Source organism: Zonotrichia leucophrys, chromosome 5 (genome assembly GCF_028769735.1).
Source record: "Zonotrichia leucophrys gambelii isolate GWCS_2022_RI chromosome 5, RI_Zleu_2.0, whole genome shotgun sequence".
Classification (NCBI taxonomy): domain Eukaryota; kingdom Metazoa; phylum Chordata; class Aves; order Passeriformes; family Passerellidae; genus Zonotrichia; species Zonotrichia leucophrys.
Genome location: NC_088175.1, coordinates 15199122 through 15220807, shown reverse-complemented (window position 1 = coordinate 15220807; position 21686 = coordinate 15199122). Strand labels below are relative to the sequence as shown.

General features: G+C 40.7%; 1 protein-coding gene across 10 annotated transcripts in view; it reads right to left on the bottom strand.

Moving 5' to 3' along the window:
* Positions 1-534: 534 nt before the first annotated feature.
* Positions 535-21686, bottom strand: part of STON2 (stonin 2) — a 74851-nt gene continuing 53699 nt past the window's right edge. For 9 of the 10 annotated variants that reach the window (XM_064713936.1, XM_064713932.1, XM_064713934.1 and 6 more), the window contains 3 exons: positions 12507-14342; positions 6267-6469; positions 535-5001 (listed from right to left, as the gene is read on the bottom strand). In XM_064713936.1, the coding sequence (XP_064570006.1) occupies positions 4918-5001; positions 6267-6469; positions 12507-14342 (2123 nt within the window). In that variant the 3' untranslated portion in view covers positions 535-4917. The remainder of the gene's footprint in view (positions 5002-6266; positions 6470-12506; positions 14343-21686) is intronic. The other variant, XM_064713939.1, reaches the window with a different exon arrangement.

Genomic DNA, 21686 nt, shown 5'->3' with positions numbered 1-21686 from the left:
TCTGATACAAGGAATGCTTTTTGAGAAAAACAAGACTGAAGTGGGTCTCAGTGACTGAGTGAAGTGGAAAGATGTATGAAATGACACATGGCTTACTGAACTTCGAAAGAACTCAGAGAATCATAGCAGAGGACTCTACGTACCTTAGACCTGATACTTGCTTTGCAAACACGTTGTGCTCACTCTTTCATGTACTCCTGGTTTTAGTGGTCAAAGAAGAGACCACTGAGCAGAGGCTACAATCCTCAATTACTTTGTTTCCAAATGCTGGACCATCTTCCATATTATGTTGGTACTACTTCAAACCGTTACGTGGCTCAGGCTCTAGGCTTGCTCCATTTCCCTTGCAGTCTATTGTTCAAGCTGCCTGATCAAATGACGTTATTTCTTTTCCGTATGTAGTCCCTAAACTTCTAATTTATGTTGTCCTTTATACCATTCAAAATATTCCTTTTCCTCTTCTGAATTCAAGATCTCTGATTTATCAGAATATACAGCACATACGACTTCAATTTCACAGTGAAAGTGTGGATATGCTGTTTCATCTTAACATTTATTTAAATTTTCATGTAGTTTAAACAAAAACATGACATCCCGTTTCAACTGATATAAAGAAATAAAATAAACCACTTCTATGAAGTTAGCCAGTGTATAGACTTATTTTACAAAATAAGAAGGTAGGAACATGTTATAAAATAACAATTAAACCAATCAATGTCAATAGTGCAAAGAATAAACTGCAAGTACAAAAGAGAGAGGGAAGGAGGGTAGGACGGATGGGAGGATGGATGGCTGAATGTGTGAGGGGTGGCTGGCTGACTGAACAAAACAGGAACATTAGGAAGACCTATGTATGTTATCACACAAAATTTTGTATCTTAGACATGTCATGATGTAGATTTAATGTTAGTGACAGAAGAGGGTAAGTACTTCATTAAGTGATCCCTGTGTGCTGTAAATTCTTGTGTTGGTCAGTTCTAGAGATTAATACAGCTATGCACGCGAGCTGCTAAGAGTAACTGAAAGAAATTTTTCACCAACTGGAACAAAGGTGACCTATCAAGGACTTGATTAGTGCACTGAAGGGCCAAGGACATGACTGAGAATTTTGGGCAAGCAAAAGAGCAAGCACCTCCAGGCTGCACTTCATACACCTTTTCCAGTTGCTTTCATGCCCTTTCTCGTGCAATTGCTGTCTATCCTGGGAGGTGACTGCTCAAGAGGGAGTTTTAGCAGCTACCAAATAATGTGGACAGATGTTGGACATCCTATCAAGTAACTGTCAGCCAGCAACCCACCAGAGCAGGAAGATTATTTCTGCAGTGTTTATAATGTTACTGCTCTATCTGACTCCTTCATAGGATGACTAAATTTAAATCTAAATAAAAGAACCAAAATAACATCAGTCAGTTTTAGTATTTCTCAGATGAATTCACCCATTTTCCTTTTCTAGCAGAGTGTCCATAGTTAATAAATGAAAGAGATATTAACTAAAATAACCTCAGCTGCCTGGAGATATTGTTCATCTTTACTCCTTGTGATCAAAGACACTTCATGTTTCTAGGCAAAATTCCATACAATACCTCAAGTCTTACCACAGTACAAATATTAAAACCCTAATGAGAAATAGAAACAGGACTGAAAGTGGTAATCACTTCAGGGAGTAAAGGTATGCTTACCTTGAAGGCACATTTCCTGCATGGAGTGTTTGAGTACTACAAAGCTTTCAAATATACCAAAGGACAGTAACTGCATCTTTCTCAAAAGAAGCAGTAATCTGAAACTAGTCAGAGATATTTTTCTGCATGATTAAAAAACAAATAAAAATCCCCACTACAGGCACTGCGTGTATCTAAATAATTTCTGCTACTTTCAAACTCACAAACTTCTCAGATCTTTTCCCTTCACTCCAATCAAGTCTGTTCAAATTACTACTATACTCCCATGGGTGAAGAGTATATGTACATAAAGTACATATATGACAGTGTGTAACACTGAAAAATTGGCACTATTTAATCAATGAAAAACAGTGGAGACCTCAGTAAGGGCACTTAGGATCCCAGTGTTCAAATTCTCAATGCTTGTAATGGTGCTGGACTCAAAAAATAATTCAGTTGACACCTGGTGACACCAACAATAGACTTCTTAAAAATTTTGGTTATTAGCACTCTTTTGAAAAATCAAACTACTTAGTCCAGTCCTTAGAAAATAAGGAAATTAAGATCTTTTGAGATTCTGGCTGGGGTATTCATCCTTAACACTTGAAAATTCAGTGGCAGGTACATCTAAAAATTTCTCCAGAGATAAGAATGGATTAAAATAACTTTCATATAAATCACAACACTTATCCAGTTTTGCCTGCATAAATTCATGATGACTGGAAGAAATACTTCTGTGTACAACTACACAAGAAAGATGAGAGTCAGGTTTTTCATCCACTGATTCTGAGTTTAAAAAAACCCAAAAAAACAGTGATGAAGTGGTAGAGAAATTAAGTAAATCTATAAAGGTCCGGTATTTTTATCTTTCAGTTACTGGAACACAGAATATTCTGTGGCCCAAGTATGACAGAGGCTGAATAGTTTAACAATTCAACAGTGATGGAAAATTATATTCCTTTTATTTTCTCCCCTCTTAAGGTGTACAACATAACTTTGCTAACTTGCCTTACTTGTGTTTCCATGAGCTATGGGGCAATAGGCAAAAAAACCAGACACTGAGCCTGCAGGTCAGAGTAGAAATGTCTCCATTTCTTTCACAAAACATTCTCACATTTTCTCAGTAACATCTCAGCACTGCTTCAGCTTGGTTTTTGTTTGGGTTTGTTTTTTTTTATTATTTCTTGATGGTGAGATTTCAGAAACTGTACATTAGGAGCTGCAGTGAAAAGCAGGAAGACCACCCAGAAATTCTTTGACTGCCTTTGAACAGGAGTGAATTCTGAAGAGGAGTTGCCATGCAACTCATCACAGCCAGCCTGTGCCAGAGCTGAGAATCAGTCACAAATTCAGCCCTGTGCTCCCAAGTATACAAGTTATCATTAATAATACCAGAAATTTTAATCCATTGATCTCAAAATTCTTAATAAAAGTTAATAGTATTCTTACATTTACAGAGAGATGTTGCAAATGCTTAGTGTTAACTGGTGTGCTCCAAGGAGCATCCTGGGCCCAGAGGGCTACCTGCAGTGGAGTATTACAGGCTTGTCAGTAAGTCCTACAAGGATTGAGACTTTACATATTTACACCATTTACATGTACACCATTTACAGTGGTGTACCTGTCAAAGTATGGGTCACTAGGGTGATGCACGCTTGAAATGTAGGTGCATATAAAAAAGGCATTTAAAAGTTCCCTACAATTTATTTTAAATTCTACAACTACCAGTTTCAGACTCAATGAAATTAATTTCATTATTTATTTGTGATTTTAATGTTGTAATAATTTTTATAGGAGTCACAGTGAAAGTGGTAAGTCAAGAGTGTATTAACTTTTTTATATTAAATGTAAAATGAAATAAATTTATAAAAAAGCTTTCATTTTAATTCATTATGATTTTAAATTACATTGCCAAAGTTTTCCAAATGTGTATTTTATAGTCAGTAGTAACCTTTCAAAAGATAAATGATTTAATAAATTACTTACTTTACATTTAACATTACGAGACAGAATATTACACAAGCCATAGAAACAACTAAAAATGGGTACTTTTAACACTGTTTTCTCTGAAAATATGTGTGAATGAGTGATTTTTATTTAGAAAGAAGTTTTAAGACTTGTTATTACTTCCAGGTAAGTGGGGATAAAAAATCTCCATGATAGAAGCTTGTTAATTTTTGGAAAGAGATTTTGGAGCCCAGTTAATGGGAGTATTATAAAGATACAAGTTACTTATATTGTTGGTTCAAGATAGAACATGAAAATAATATTGTGCTGGACAGAATTCCAAGGATTTTCAGGAAAACAAACAACATTTTCTGTTAAAGTAATTGTGTTCTGACATTTTCAATTACCACCCATTTTACCCATCCAAGAAAACATACAAAAAACCCCCAAACCCAAAACTAAACCCCCATGTTTTTCCCTTAAATATCTTTCTAGGCAGGAATGATCTAATCTTAGCAAAGTCCCTCTGGTACCTCCACTACTGTAACACACATTCCCTATTACTAGCAGCCACGACCATGTTCAGTCAAGGTACCAGAACAGCTCAGACTACAAACTAAGAATTTTAAGAAATCGCAGAGGCGTTCTTGCAACTTGTGCAAACCCTGTGAAAATGTGCACAGTGACATGTCACTCCAGGGATGACAGGAAGAGGGACAGCTCTGTGATCAGCTGTCTTGTCCGCAGTTCATCTCCTTCAACACAGAGACCATTCTCTTTGTTTAAGATGCAGAGTGTGTTGATTCTTCAGAATGATGCCCAGGTTTTTCATTCTGTGGACCATTTCAGAAAGGAGATTTTATATAATTTTCCACTCGATCCTCCCTGAATTTTATTTGGCAGTTCAGAAGGAAGCAATTCAGTCAAAGGCCAAACCAAAAGGCATTGAAACAAAATGCTTAATGTGGGAGGGCAAGATTGTGAGATAAAGGCTGTTTTCTGGTGTGGCTGAGATGGTTGCCAGACCATACTTGAGTGCAGAACCTAAATGGTGAAAAGGCAGAAAAGGCAGGCTTGTACTTTACTGTACAACTGTACTGGTTCCAGCAAAAACCCGTGGATCCCCCCCAAACAAACCCTGACCACATTCTTCTCAAAGTATGGAATTATAAAAAAATTATACTCTTCAGAGCATTATTTTAAAAGTAGTAGTCCCTAATTTTTTAGAAGAAAAATACCCAAGCCCTGCAAATCCTTTCTTCCAGGTCTTTAATTTGACCAACCCTCTTGGGACTTGCAGACTGATCTTCCTTTACTGTGTAGCACATTCATTGACATCTGCAGTCCTTTCTCCCTTCAGATCCTCATTCAAGCTTTTTTTCTGCTCTATTTCGACCTGGTAGAAGAAAAAGAGGAAGAATATTTCTAATGAGAAAGGAAAACAAAAGATTCACAAATCTTTCTCTGTGGTGTTCTTGTGCTCAGGCGAAGAAACTCTTGGTGACCTGAGAGGGCTGCGAGGAAAAACAGACTGAGGATCAGGGAAAATTGGATTTTATTTACTATAAGGATTTTCAGCCTAATCTAAGCAGTTCTACAATTCAGCAGTGTCATGAAATAATTTCCAAAAGAGATAATGTCATGCAGAGAACTCACATGACTTTATATTCATTACCATTCCCAGCTGTACTCTGAATTCAAGCTCAGAACCAAATCTGCAGACGATAGGTGGCTTCCTAAGTGACAGCAGAAAATCAGCCTTAATTATAAATTCTGAGAAGACTCATGTATAAAGCAAAGAGAGTTTTTAAATGATCTTGAGTTTGAAGAGACCCATAAGGATCATCAAATCCAACTCCCTGCTTCTTGAAGCAGTGCCTAACATTACCCCAAATCTCAGCACATTCCCTGCTGTCCTCAGGCTCAGAGGTGCTTTGGCCTACAAATATCACTTTGGATTGGGATAGGGCCAAGGGGATCTATGTTTGGGTTCTAAATTTCCACATCTCCAAAAACTTGGGAATAATCCAATGTTTTAATTCTTAAAAGAGATACTTAAGAAATATTATCTCCAGTGAATTTAAGAAACTACTAAAAATATAATTACAATTATCAGTAAAAATATTTGCCATGAGAATATTTTCAGAATCTCTTTATCACTGCTCTCAAAGAAGGCAATGTAGGATGCCAAATTCTCTGCTGAGTATTCAGGTAACATGCAAATTTACTGAGATATTTTGGCAGGTACATACATAGTGCACTTTCCTATCTGCTCCTCTCCTTAGGGCAGGCAGAAGAAAGAAGTATTTAAGCAGAGAAATGTGATTCTTTTGTCTGCAGTAGGACTTCCACAGTAGCACTACCACTAGGGAAGAGCAGCAGAACTCCTGCTCAAACTCTCCCTATCAGCTAATCTCCAGGAGCTGGCTGTGTGCACGCTCTTCCACAGACAACTGCAAGCAAATTTATTCCATCTTTGCTGAGATAATCCACTGCTTATTTGCCATGAATCAATAGCTGCACATGGGTAGCTACTGCACACAGCCTGGCATGAACCAAATTCCCACCTCTATTGTCCACAGTATTTTCTTTGTCCGCCAATACTTTCAAGACAATGAAGCACACAAAGTAACCATGGTGATCAGCACTGCTCAGTTTTACCTTGTAGCTGTAGTGTGCTGAATAGTTGACCCACTTCCTGACATCGGTCTTGTCCTCGACAGAGATGGAGCGGACAGCGGCTTTGGACGCGGAAGTGGTGGGCATGTCAAATTCCACATCTACATAGCGGACAAAACTGGAAGGCACTTCCCGGTCAGAGCCAAGCTCTAAGTGACAGAAAAAGCAGTGAGGATGGCCAGAAGCTGGAAAAAGAGAGTAAATAGTCATGAGAGTTGTGTCAGATGAATCAAAACACAACGCTGAGGAGAAAGCAGCATCATGAAACTGCAGGAAACCAAGAATCTCCCTAGGTGAATTAGCTCATAGCAAGTGTCTTACCTGCTTCACTGTGGCTAAAGTTACCAAAGGAATTAAACAAAATGCAAAAGGATTGCTAATCACTCTAGTTTGCTTTTAGTGGGTGAAAATACAAGAAGTAAATCAAGCACAGTAGGGTGAAAGTATTTGTCCTCTTGATTCCCTCAGTGTCTTTCACATGCTAAGTACATTGTGGCACATCCTTCTGAAATGCTGTGAAATGACAGTAAGGAAAGACAGAATTTGAAAATATTTGATGTTTATTTGAAATTGTTTTCCCCCGTTTTAACAGAAGAAAATGTACTGGATAAGGTTAAATAACTTTCTTGTGTTCAAAAAGCAGATTTCTGCAAAGCTTCAAAACAACAATTTATTCCTCACTGGAACCCATGACAAGGTGGCTAGTCATTAAGGATGGCAAGGAGAGGAGGTAATGTTTAGCTCTGTCATATGTAAATAACCTTTCTTCTTTGTTTTCCTGGACAGCAGTGATGTTTAAAAATTAAAGCAGGGACTTCTAGTCAAAATAAGTTGTTTTTTCTCTGACTGCTGCCAACTACTTAAGCTCTTGAGCAAGTAATTTAATGTCTCTGCCTCAGTTTCTCTGTTTGCAAAATGAGGATGAAAGCCTTCACAGCAACACAGGGCTTTCTGTTTGAAATCATCCCATAATCTATGTATGTGTAAATGAATGTATAAGTAAATGAATGGAATCTTTGCCTGCCTTTATTATAGGCTTTAGGATTCCTGAACACTTGTTCACTAGGAAAATTCTTCTCCATGCAGATCAGCAAGGTGTACAGGACAGAGAAAAGGAAGGAGGAATGCAAAGTAAAGAGAACTGGGTGGGGAAAGCCCAGAAGCTCCCACTGGGAAAAGCTGGAATACACCTGCTTAGTCCAAAGTCAGCCTTGTTAAACTGAAGCCTGAAAAGCAAGATGTAGGATTTTGAAGTATGACTTGTCTCAATAGGATGAAATTAGGCAGTCTTTAGAGGGCTTAGGCATTGCAGCATCCCACTTGACTTCTGAAATAGAACTGGGAAAAAAATTCTACTCAGCGTAAGTCTGGGTAAGAATTTCATCTAGAGTCAGCCTCATATTTCAAAATGGTCTAGCCAAAGTTCCCTCACTGCTGGAATGTTTGTAAAATAATGTGTGTGCAGCAAATGCAGTGAGAGGCTGTGCAGTTTAGCAGAGCCCAAGGATATCCAGCACCATAGCTGGAGACAAGTTATGAACGAATGGGTGCAGTTATCAAGCAGATACAGAAGCTCAAGTTCTTGCAAGCATTGAAAATACATCTGCTTTTCATCAGGATTAATTATCCCAAGCAGAGTACTGACTTATTTTCCCTGGTTCTAGAGCGAGCCAGGATCTCTGTTTGACAGCCCTGCCTGGCTTTTCATAGATGGACATTCTTTTTCTGGATCAAGCGCTGTGGTACACAGCAGGCTTTCCTGCTGGTCCTGCCCACCACAGGAGAGCAGCAGCCCCAGGAGCTCTCAGGGAGGTCACTGTGCCCTCCAGCACTGCAGTGCTTTTGCTCCTGGCCAGTTCTTGAGCGTGGCTGTGGTGAGCACAGCCATGGTGGCAACGCAGTTCAGGATGTGACACGGGGCCCCTGGGTGACACAGCACTGCTCTCTGGTACTGCATTATGAAGATGCCTAAAACTGGCTCCGAAAATCTGTGTTCAGCACTCAGTACTGGCAACCAACCCCCAGTCTCAGGCTCCCCCATCCTTTCATGGCTCTTCCCTCACACTGTGCCACTTTCAGCAGACTCCTCATTGTAATCCTTCCTGCTCATTTGCTTTGATATGCTTTTCCTCTCTAGTATGCTGTGGGTTGCTCCCTCCTCCAGCTGGAGAATGCCAGCAGCCCAGGAGGAGTGGCACTGTTCCCTGGTACAGGCCACATCACAGCTGCAGAACGTTCAGCTTGTGCTGTGGCACTCCTGAGCTGGCACAAGCTCAGCTGCTTTTGGGGGGATGTGTGTGAAGGTATCACTGGGAAGTGTTCAACTGGGCTTGAGCACACTGCAGGCCAGGTGCTTTGGAGAGCTGAGCTTTTCAACTCTTCATAATTTTCATAATTTCAACTGGATACTTGGTAACATCCTCTCCCCCCCATCAATTGCATAAAAATTATGAACGTTATTAATTTAAACCAGCTCGTTTTGGTAGATAACAAGGTGAACAGATTAAGAAAGCAACTGATCCACTGAATCTACTGCAAAATTACCTAGCCCGTCAGTGTTCATTACTGTTCTGGACATGAGGCTTACAGGGCACCACCTCTATAGACTGCTCAACAGGCTCATTCAGAGCTCTTTCTCTAGAAAGAGGTACCCTTCTTAGTAAAATCAGGAGGAATCAACAGACTACTTTTGTTTTGCACCTCTTGTTTCCTTGAGCTACTACCAGTTTGGTCTGACAATCAAGGATCTGATAATTAATATATATGCAAGTGTAACTGTGATTGGAGAGAATGTGCTCCAAATGACTCATGACACTCCAAATGTCCCAACATGTTTGGATTAAAAGATATAATCTACTTCAGAAAGTATTCCAGGCAGCATGCCTGGGATCCACAGCCAAATCCAAGGCTCTGCATAGATGTTACATCCCTGCTTCACAGAAAGAGCCTTTTCCCATGATCAAAGACTGTTTGGATGTTTCCCTAGTATTCTACTGGTGGATTTAAAAAAAAAAACAAAACAAAAAAAACCATGTGAAGCCCAGCCAGCAGCAACTGGATCTGTAAATAGCCTGCAAATAGGCATTCTTCCTCAGATCTTTTGTTCATAATAATTCTAAATATGTCACAGGCAATAAAGTCTACCAAACTGTAAAAATGGGCAAATATTTGCTATGTGGATTTCAGCAATGTGCTCAGTAGAATCCAGTCCCAATTTTTTTCTTTAGGTCAAATCACAGTCAGAGTATGCACTGTCCTTCACTTGTCACATGCTTTTCAATGTTCAGTCATAAGCAGATACTTTGGCTACAAAATAATACAGACAGTGCTGATAACACTGTCTCTTAGAGTGAGAGTGCAAAGGGCCCCATCCCATTAGAAAGCACAGAAAGAAAAAAATTAGATAAGAGTGCAAAGCTGCTGAAATAAATTCTTAACAATCTGGGAGTTTAGGACGCTACAACCTGCATACAAGCAGTGAGTTATGGCAGGACACGCTCTCCTGGGGACGGCAAGTTTGGGAGTCATGCTCCTCACTCTACACAGAGACTGCACCAGTCCACATTCAGGGAATGGAGTGAAGCACAGGAGGCCCAGCTGGCTGTCTGGAGACCTCTGGAGTTCTGGGATTGTGTTTGCAAGGGACTGTGTGTCAGAGCACACACTGTGGATGAACAGGAAGTCCCAAAACGTGTGCCTACATACGTACTCCTGTGAGCACATCTGGCAGGCAGGCACATGTGCTGGAGCACACACGCAATGCATATGCCCCAAGTGGTGTGGGCCTGTTGTGTGGCCTCTGGAGGCAGGTGGAGCTGCAGGCTGTGACCACCTGCAGCACTTCCCTCAGTTCCAGTGTGATGCCAGTACTCCTCCCCTGCTCTGGAGTCCCAGGCATCAAAGCCGGTCATTACCAGGCCAGATATTTATGGAAGACCCAGAGCGCTCTTAGGTGTGAGTAACAGATATCACAGTAAGACAGCATAAAGTGTGAGTCAGTGGACTCATAGTTTTGTGTTTAGTGCTTGAGAACTGCATCATTTATGACAACTTTGCAAATACATGGAGTTATTACATGACTTGTGGATGGGGCTGGATACAGCCAAACGTGCACAAGGCTGGTAGTTAGATCCCACATGACTATCACCTGGACAAAAGCATATGTTGTTCATCAGGCAAATCTAAGAGGGAGTGGGAATGAATCCCTCTGAGTACCACTTAATATACCTCTTTGTTTGCCATATGCTTTGAGAAAGGAGAACCATGGGATGGAGTGCCACAATAAGCAGAAATAGTTCCTGAAGGGCAAGGTCAGATTTAAACTACTTGGCCTGCCCTGTCATCACTCTGGGATTCCCTCCCTCTCACATACCTCATGTGTCTTGGCCAAGACAGTGCTTCCAAGGCTCTTCCTTTCCCTGAAATAACATCTGATCTGACCGGAGGGGTGAGGACACTCTCTTCCTCTCAGGATGTAAACAAATACCAAGTGCCCTGCGTTTTGCATGATGACACTGATGGATAGATGCTCTGTGGCAGGGGTCCAACAGCAGCAACAACTCTGTAATGTATTTCCTTCCCCCTGTCACAGTGTATATACAATAAAGAGTCACGATGGGAAAGAAGGAAACAAGAGGCACAGATCAGTATCTCCCTCAGAGTAGCAATGAGTAAGGCAGCATCACCTTGCAGGAGGCAGCAGAGACAGGGGTTTGCCTCTTCTCCTGGTTTGCTACTGGCATGTTCTGTGATTGTGTTAAAGTCTGAGGGCTTTCGTTTCCTCAGCTGTGATGTCTGTATGGCACACTGAGATCTTTGCAGAGAACATACCACAGAAGGCCCAATTTCACAGCATGCCATTCCCAGAGCCGGTGCAGATGGCATATTGAGATTTTCTTCATAAGCATGTTATTGCTCATAAACAGCCTGGGGTGAATTCTTCATTGCTGTATTTCTCTCAAGCTTCCAAGCTCTGTCTTCCTCCACCTCAGTCTACAGCAAACCTGGAGCCTTCCCTTTTGCCAGTGATACCCCTCCAAATTGGTAACACGAGGTGTAAACTGCTGTCCTTGGGCTGAAACGTGACCCAAAAGACTAGGATATCTGGATCACTGTTTTGCTGACACTATAACTCAAACTCAGGAAAAACATATAGAGAGTGCCAAATGTGGTATGACAATGAGCTTTCCTTCAGGGAACACTGAAACCCTCCCAGTGACCCAGATGCATTACTACAGCATTAATACTGAAAAGTCCGTATCATTTGTAAAATTCTAGATCAGATAGGTCAAGAAGTAGAATTTACTACACCTAAGAATAAGCCTGACTTGTCCAGCTTTATTGTGCACTATGGATGCCAGACAGCAAATAGAACAACTACCAGAAATGGCCAAAGGGAACAGTAGCTTGTCTACATCATTTTCATGTTTAATTATGACCATGCTACTAGAAATACAAAGACTTGGGATAGAAATACAAAACGGGTTTCATGTTGGTATTCTCTCTTCAGGTTTAAGCTGTAATTCCCTCTCTGTACTGATGACACAAACATAGCCACAAAATGGTGTTTGGAAACGTTTTTGTTTTTTTTTTTTTAATGGTTGAGCAATGTCTTCTGTTCTCCTACAGTCCCCACATCAGACAATTCAGAGGCATTAACTGTGGCATATGCATTGAAATACGTAGCACTGTCCTAGTATGCTTGGAAAAGATAACACAGTGCTGGAGCTACAGCAATATATCTGATCCTGTCATTCAGCCCCACAGTATAGAATCTTGCTTCTGCAAGTTACATGAAAAAGCCTTGCTTCCAATCACAGTACTGAGCACACAGATGTTTGATGCCTAGGTTTCAGAATCACAGAACCATTTATTGGAAAATATCTTTCGGATTATCAAGTCCAACCATTAACTTAGCACAAATCTAGTCTACCACTAAACCATCTCCCTAAGTACTACCTCTTTTAAATACCTCCAAGAAGAGACAGAACATATTTTTGCATCTAGAAAACCTAAAACTGATTTTATCATTAGCTGTATTTGTAGTATACGTAAAACTATTACAATGAAGGGTCAGACAAATACTTGATACAACTAACTTATGCCTTTTGGTATACTACAGGGGATGATACATCTCTCACCATTTAAACTCAGTATTTCTTATCTTTCAAAATACGTGATTTGTTTTAGTTTATTCCTGCAGAGATGGTATGTGGCACTCACCTGAGTTTTTGTCAGGCAGTCGGTTTATCCTCCATACAATGGAATTAAAGGCATGCTCGTATTTGGCAGTTCCCAAAGTTACTCTCATTACTGGCTCAGAACCAGACAGACTGGTTGATCCAAAAGTGGCTCCCTTGTTCACCTTGGCTTTCAAAGATTTCTCCCCCAGGACACTCTCCCTGCGGAAGTTCTTCACCCACTCACTTGGCACGGGGTAGCGGATCATCACGTTTTCACAAGGGACCTGAGTTAAAGGGTCATGGTTGGAAGAAAACCCCGTGGACATCATCAGCCAGCTCTGCACCTCCACCTCAGCACCATTGATGCTGGCAGCTGTCCTCAGAGTAAAAGGCAAAGTTTTCTCAGCAAAGACAGTCCTGAATCTCATCAGTTCAAACCGACAGGCATCCAAGGGGTTGAACAGGATAATACGGGAGTTATTAAACACATCCTCATCCACACATGAATGGAAGCGGCAGCTGTATAATTTAATCCACTTAGTGGTAGTAGTGGGCATAATATCCTGCCTTGCAACTATTTCATTCCCTTTGATCAGGATATCATTAAGGCCCAGTCTGCATTCTGCCAGGCCAGAAAGGAAGCTGAGAACATAGATATGAGTCAGCACACTGTGCTGGAGAATCCCACTATCTCCCTTGGCCAAGATGCCATGAAACTCATCCCTGACATCCACAGTGATTTCTTCTTCTTGATAATTCAGTCCCACTGTGCTCAGATCTGTTGATGAAGCTGGCAAGTTCATCAGTGTGTCTTGCACAGCAGTGATGAAGCTAAGGAAGTCTTCATAATCTGTAGTCCCAAGCTTGATAATTTGCTCTCTCTCTGCAGTGTGTGCAATGGCCGGCTTAGGCTGATACTTCTTTTTCTCCTTGTATGTTGTGCGATCCAACCGCACGCTGTGTATCCTTCCATTCTCATCGTAGTTCTGCAGCTTGCGCTCTGAAATCTCATGATTGATTTCAAGTTTGAGCTCCCGAAAAGGCTTCTCAAGTCCCTTCTCATAAAAAAGCTGTATACATCCACTGTTAGTCAGCTTGACATATATTGGTCCCCAGTGCCTCGATGACATAATGTTCTTCTTCTCTGGGATCCTCAGCATCATTGGCCATCCATCCTTTGGCTGAGCTGGTGCCAGGTTAAATAAAGCTGCATCCAGATCATATGGCATCATGGGGTCATCATCAGGCAAGGCAGAACTGCTCACGCCATCTGGGTCTCCAATCTGGAGCTGTTTGAGCTGCTCTACAGCATCTGTGTGTGTTACAGTCTTGTTTGCCTCATGGAAACTGACGGTATCAGGCTCTTGATGGAGAATAATGAGAGAGTCTCTTTGGCTTTTGCCTGGAGCACTGGAGACAGAAGAGCTTTTGGAACGCCTCTCTTGCTCCTCAAAGAATGAGCTGAATGGATTGATGGGTGAGGGTTGGACATCTCGAAGAGATTCATCCAGAAAGGGATTAGTAGCACTCCATGGTGGTGTTTCGACAGAAGGCAGCTTGGTTAAAGAAGAGAGATCTAGTTTTTGAATTTTGGAGAGGTCTCCCAATGTACTTTTAGGACGCTCTCTTTTTTTTAAAGACGTAGTGAGATTAAAGTTAACATCTGGAGCCTGTGTTTCTGCAGGTGGGGTATCTGTTTTCAAGGGAGAAAGGCTCTGTGGTGCAAAACTGACTTCATTGTCATCAAAAGTCACCCAGCTGGGAAAGCGAACTGTGGTTGGGGTAGAGGAATGGCCATTCATGGAGGTGTTGTTCTGCTGCCAGTTGACAGCCTCCATATCTATCTCTTCATCTTCCTGGAGAGACGAGGAGTTGTCTTTAAAAAAAGAGGGGAGGGGAGGAAATTTCAGCTAGTTATTCTGGAATTACCTAGTTCACTCCTCAAAAAAAACCTCAGAGTCTGCACACTCAAGGAAGGCCTATTCATATGTTGGGCAAGAATTAGATAGTCAAAAGACTTGGCTAAAATGCTGAGGAGTCTGACAAGAATTAATTAAAAGATACACAGTTGAACACAGAAAAGGAATCCAGAAAGACATATTAAAGGAATGATAGCAATGATTGTACTGATCTCATCCCAACATAATGACCTAAAGGAGAAACCATATGTCACAGTGATTTTTTAAAACTTCCCTCTCTAAACTTTCAGGATGCATTTCTTCTCTACAGTTATCTTCTGTTATTTGCCTGGAATGTTCCCTCAGTCTTATTACAATTTTGCTCCCTTTTCTCCATACCCTTTGCTCCAGAGAATAATCCAGTAGGAAGAGGAATGAACATTGAGGAAGTGCACATCTGCAAACTGTCCCCACGTACTTGTCTGTGCATTTGCCATTACCACAAAAGCACATGGGGTAGGATGATGGAAGTACAAAAGGTGCCCAGGTGTGATTTTTCCCCAGGATGTGTTCAGCAAAGAGGCTCTTTGTTGTACCCAGTGTGCAAGACTCTGACAGTCCTTGGATGTCTCTGAAACATCTCTTAGTGAAGCTGTGATCTAGGGATATATCTTAGGATAAGGAAAAACATGGTTTTAACTTGTGTTGTGGAAGCTGTCCTCATCCTCTCTCAGGACAGGGCACCTATGAATGCTATTTTCCTAGTCTCAGGCTCTGCCAATACACTTCCTAGAAAACTGTACCACAGTGCGCTATTTCAGTCTGAGCTCTTTCCAGGATTGTTGTAGTGGTAATAAGGTGTTTTCCAAAATGAGCACAAATTCTCAGTGTTAAGAAATGTAATGATCTTCTTTCCGTTTTTTTCCTACTGAGCTAATGAATCAGAATGCTCTAAAAATGAGCAGCCAGCATGAACTTATATTCTGTAACTGCACCATGTTTGTTCTACATGACACAGCAGTGCTGGCATTTGTGCTTTTTGCTTCTCCCAGACATCCCATGTTTTACCCAAGTCACTGTTCTTCAGTACAAGCAAGAAGTAAATGCAAAATGTAGCACTGTGGTATAGCTGTACACCTGTGATTTGAGTGTAATTTACAGCAACAACACTACCAAACTATTTTAAGTCATTATTTAAATTGCCACCAGTTCCCAAAAAAGATGAGCTTGATTTCCATTCTGCCTCAGCCATAACAGACAATTTGAATTTTTATTTCAGCTACAATTTAGAATATGAAATAGGGAATAATCATGCTAGCTGAAGTGCTGCCATGAGCTCATTATAATCTCTTGGCTAACTTGATATTCTAGTCCTCTCATTCCAGTAAGTTTACCCAACCTTCTGATCTAAGGACAAAACACATCAACCAAGTTCTAAGGGTTATTACAATTGAAAATTATATATGAAGGTGAATGATATCAATTTATTTTTCAAGCCACAGCAATACAAAGCAATAACAAGAACAGACAGCTTTTAAAGACTAGCCATGCATTGCAAAACTGTTGAAAAGGACAGTCTTTGACATACTATCTTTAAGGACTCTAGAAGCTTTTGTTGACTTTTTCCAATGATGTTTTGACTTTTTCTATCAATTATCTTTCTACACAGAAGTCTGTGTTTATAGGAAAGATGGACTACTGCATTTCAGGTGTTTGTGCTTACAGTGCTTCACTGGCCAGAATTATTTGCCTGGTGTCCCCTCCAGTCACACCACCCCTTGCTGCTTGGAGAAGGAAAAGAGCATCTTCCCAACAAACAAGACTGAATTAACCATTAAGACACTGGTTTCATACTACTAGAACAGCAGTAGTTGCAGTTGTAAGCCTCACTGCACTATGCAGGAAGCTATCAATCATTTTCCTCTTCTCTGTTTATCTTATTCAACTGGAGAAACGAATTAATTAAATCAGAGCCTTTTCACTCTTCCTTGAATAAAGAAAATGTTCAAGAGAACAAAATTAGTTTGCAACGCAGAACTTTCTTGAGTGATTTAATTTAAAAACACTCAGTATTTTTATTGTGTTATGTTTATTGAGTAGTTAGAACTCTGGTTCATAAAAAAAATTCAGTACCACCAGTGCGTCAGATATGGTACAGAACAACTGAAAAAATATTTCAACAATTCATAGTCTGTGTACAGTGAACTCCCCTTTCTCTTGTACAGATCTTGGCTGCAACTACAGTTTTATAGAAGTTCCTTACGTGTTCTGCAGTGTGTACTATGCAGTGCCCTAAGAAATCAGAATGTGTCTGGCTAGTCTTAAAAAACCCCAAGCATCTGTAACATATTGTGTACAAAACTGATAAATTAGATTTGTGCAGAAAATATCCATATTCAGAAAATGCTTTTCTGAATATGGATCACTGCTTACTTTTTAGCCTGTAAACACTTGCAAGTTAGTTTACTAATATTCTTAGACAGAATTACAGTCAAGAGCAAGCACACAGCCTATCCAAAAATCACCAGCAAAGAGAGATATACAGCTTTGAAGTGCAAGTGCCTGTGTCTCCAATCCATACCAATTTATCATTTGAACAGTAGACTCCAAATTCATGTAAGTGTACTCCAGCAGCTCATGAAAATAATGGACAAGGTTGTTAGTGTCTTGAATAAACTGTTACATCTTTACATCAGGCAGTAATTTCATACTCCAAGTAAAAGCACTGCTTATCACTTAAACATAGATTTCTTCATTGCTTTTTTTTTTTTTTTCCAGTAAGTATGGCTACTCTAAAAAGAAATTGAGGTAAACACTTTTTGTTCTCTTTACATATTGAAAGAGTGGTGTTCTTCTCTCATGTAACACAATGGTAGTGAATGGGTCCCAGAGCTACTATAGAAAAAGAGGTTGCTTGATTTCGCCCATTTGAGAGCCACAGATCAGGAAAGCTCCTGAAGATCAGTTCATGTGTTTCCATTAGCTGGCCAGAAGGTGGTACATTAACATTAATGTAATTGTAAGAAGTGTTCAAGATTTTTACAAGATTTAGTCAACACTATGCCTGTTCAAAGAATTCACATGCTCCATGTGACATCATACTATTTGCTTATAATTAAATCCAAGTTGTGAACAGATCTCCCGTAAGTGGTGGAGAAAAGATCAAATCTCCTTCTACCTGAGAACTTATTTCTATTAAACAAACAGGTATATTCATAAAGTAATTGTCTTAGCAAGTAAGCATGCCTACATGATTCATTACAAAGCACCTTCATTTCTACCCCTGAAGACATGGCACAGATATGACTGACATATTTTTCCCACTATGTCATCTAACTGAGCTCTCAGCAAGGTGTGCTCAGCCCACAGATTACCAAGACAGTGACTACACCCTACACTTAGTCATTGCTACAGCCACGGGAATACTTACACTCCCAGTCTGGGTAGGCAAGGCAAAGCCTGTGTGTGAAGGGATAGAGCAGAGCTGGAAAACACCAAATGAACCTGTTTCAGCAGAGAGATCAATAAGAGAATTCTGCAGAAGAATGAATCACACTACTTCATCTTTCAAGGAGCAAAGAAGAAGACATGCACAACATTTTTCAAAAGCGGTTCCTTTAAAGGTACTTTGGCAAAGATAAATGAAGGTAGTTTTCCTCAATGTACTTTGGACTTTGCTTCTCTCCACAGATGTCTGCCTCCCTCTCTGATTTTAATCCACAGTACATACAACATATCCTTCAATAGTGGAGCTGCCACTGAGATGAGACTATTGACCTCATGAAGAAATTAGAGTGAATAAGGAAACAGAAATGTATCTGCAAGCCCAGGATGCTTCATATAATTGGTATCTGGCAAGAAGGATAAATCTGCAGCCAGCCCTATAAATGCAAAGATAATCCCACTCCATCTTGGAAGAGCTGATGCTACCATCCATTGAACAAGCTCTATTTTGCAAAAGGCAATCACTTAAACCTCTCACACACAGACAACACATTACTTCATTATGCCATAACTTTTCAAGCAATATATGGTGAACCAGTAACAAAATATAAAGGTTTGCAGACCTTGTTAGTTTTGTCTTGGGTACCTGAGGTAATACCACAGGGAACAAGTCTCTCATTTGCAGTGCCAGACTGCAGGTGGAAACGTGCCAGCTACTGCATCTCCTCAGAATCTGGGGTCCCTCTGAGCAGCATAAGCTTTGACAGCAAAGCAACACACTATGGCCTCATGTCTTGAGTTATGGATTCAAATGGCTGCCGCAGTACTGCACAGGTGTGGGGTCTGGCCCTCCTGAATAAATGTGAGGAATGTTCCCATAGCTATAGGAAAATCCAAGTCAGGAGACCATTGTGTGTGTTAAGTGGCTGAAGCACTCTGGGTTTGCTATTGCCAGTCCATCAGTTCAGAAACTGTACTGGCAGTGACCACAAATGGTAACATCAGCTGATGACAACTTGGTAGTCAATGCAAAATAACTGGTTCTCTGATTCCTAGGTGGACACTTCATGCATGGCTGAAACCACCCCAGCTATCTGCTCAGTCTTGTGCTGATTCTTTAGCATAAAAAGACAAGTCAATACACAGGGATGTTGAATAAGCCTGTACCACTGCTCCATCCACTGCTCACAAAAATAAACACTGCACATCATTTAGAAAGAGACAGGATATTTTACATCTTCAAAAACACTACTGCAAACACTACAGGCTCCTCACAACATTTAAAAATAGTAGCAATAACTTCCTCATGCCTATGCCCAAGGCATTTCCCAGGATCAAGTTTTATATCATATCAAGTCAGCAGCTCACATCCTGTCTGCCAGATTTGTCTGCATATCTCAGGTCATGTGGTCAAGAGGTAATCTCATATTTATACACTACCTTCACGCAGAGCACTATCAAAATGATTTACAAGTTTGCTGATATTTAAAACAAACCCAAAGACCCATTTAGAAATTTCTAATGGAAGATTCTGTGGAAACTTCAATTTCAGTCACGTGTTTTAATAATTTAGTTGCCTGGTGAACTGTGGAGAAAAACGTGTTTCATAGACAACACAGGTGACATACAGCTATAAATTACAGAAGATAGCAGTGCTCAACTTTTGCCTAATGCTAATACTTTTCATGCCTGTAGCTTGTTATGCAAACATTTTCTGTTTAAAATGCAGACAAGGCCATGTAACTGCATGAGAGTAGACAGTTTGGCCACTTCTTCTTGCCTCAAGGCAGATGTAAGCTCCAGGCCACAGGGAAGTTTTATGAGCTAACAGGTGAGGTGCTCAGTGAAAAGGTGAGAAGAGCTGTAACAAAGCCACGTGTGTCTGAATTTCGGGTTTTTTTAATTTTGGAGGATTTTTGACACGTAACACAAAGGACTGAAGGTAACTGGCCAGAAATAGTGTGATAAAACAAAAAGGACATGATCTACATGCAATGCCTGACCCACATAGATATCACTGAAGACGAACCTGCCAGTTCAACACCCATACACACCCTCAATAAAAAAATAGTAATTAAAGGTGCCTGAGAAGCAGGATGATACAAAGAATATGACACAGGAATGGGCAGCAAAAGTCTTAGGTGCTAATCTGAACCATGTGACTGTCTAAGCGACCATCAGCTAGCAATTTACAGCCTCTGCTCCACAAGTTTTCTCTCTGTAGCAAAACAAAAATACTGATGTAATGGGAAGTGTTAATGGTTGTTGTCATGTGTGTTTGATAAATAGGCTATCATAAGTCATGTGAAAGCCTGTGGGTTTTCTAGAAACCATAAAGGATAAAGGGAATAAGCAAGGAAGCTCCTGTAGGGAATAAAACAATTAGAGAGTAGAAGATGTGGCCCTCGGCTGAGCAAAACTTATGTGTGTCAAGCTCTTTGTGCACTGGACATTGCAAGCAAGTGTGTCTGGATTAAAACAAAGAGAAAGGTGGAGAGACTGGAGTAAACAGCTAAGGCTCAATGCTTACATACTGGACTGGCTGAGAACTGCAAGGAGAAATGCTGGGCTTTTGCTTCATCCTGTTTGCCCCTCCCACAGGCTAAGAAACAGGGTACTGTCCACACTATTTAGGAGGATTCTACCAAAAAATACTGGAGGCAAGTGAAAAAGGTTTATCAAGACCTTGGAAAGAAAATGCTTGCAGTAATAGATTGTGAAAAATGCTTCTTACAGTGAGATAGGCACCAGCTTATTTGGTTATTGTTCTGTTATTGTCTTCAAAATTCATACTGGGCTGTTGCTAAGGTGGTTACAGGGTTGAGTCACGATGCTGCATTGCCAGTTTTCACCTCTCGAGGCCTTTAAAGATATTTAAAGTGTGTTTTGGATATATGTTGAGCATGACAATTCAGAGACAGAACACAGTAGGAAGAAATATTCCCACTGGTGGTAACCTAACTCCAGCCTCCTTTATAGTGACACTGATCTCAGTTTTTGCCTATTCAAAAAAAAGTGATGCTGCAGGGGCTGTCTTGGAGGGTGTTATGAAAAGCATGGCTGCGCTGTCAGAGTTTGTGCTTGCCCTGCCAGTCTGATGAGCACAACGTACCATCAACAACTTCAGCCAACTCTGGAAAATAACAGAGTTGACCCAGCTCACCCATTGTATACATATAACAAAAGGACTCCCAAAGAGGGTAGAAGACAGAAAATTTTCTAGCTTGTTCATCCAAATACATTTTAATTAATTGTCCTGGAGGTGTTATCAGCATGTGTCATCTCCAGCCTCAGGCAGCTGTCAACCAGCCTAGGAGGCTGCTATGACAGACTGGCTTGTTTTACGATATATTGCTGTGATTGATGAGGCCATTCCCCCTTTCCTAGACTCATCTGCTCCTGGCCTGAGACTCCCTTAGCACAACCAGTCCAGGCTCCCACCATAAAACCCCAGCTGTTGTGGAGCTATTCACAATTGCAGGAAATCAACAGAACCAAATACTGGGCTGCTGCCTATCTTATGTCATTTGGAGTTTTGTTTTTCCTTTTTGTATGTATGTGTGTAGCTGCCACGGTACACAGGATTATTCAGGGTCACTCCACAGAGGCAGCCAAACAGAAATGATCCAACAAGCAATTTCTTCCTCCCTCCCTTGGACCGTGTTGGTGTGATTACAGAGAACAGAAAGGCATGGGACTGTTAAGTGTGAAAGTTTGAGCAAAAATGACCCACACGAGAAGAATGGAAAGATGAAACTCATTATGTTATCACAGCACTGTGGAGAGAAGTGAAGAAGAAACCTATACTTCAGTCCTCTGAGCTGATTTTAAATCCCCATCTTTCCATCTTTAACAGGCATCTTCAATCCAAGCTATAA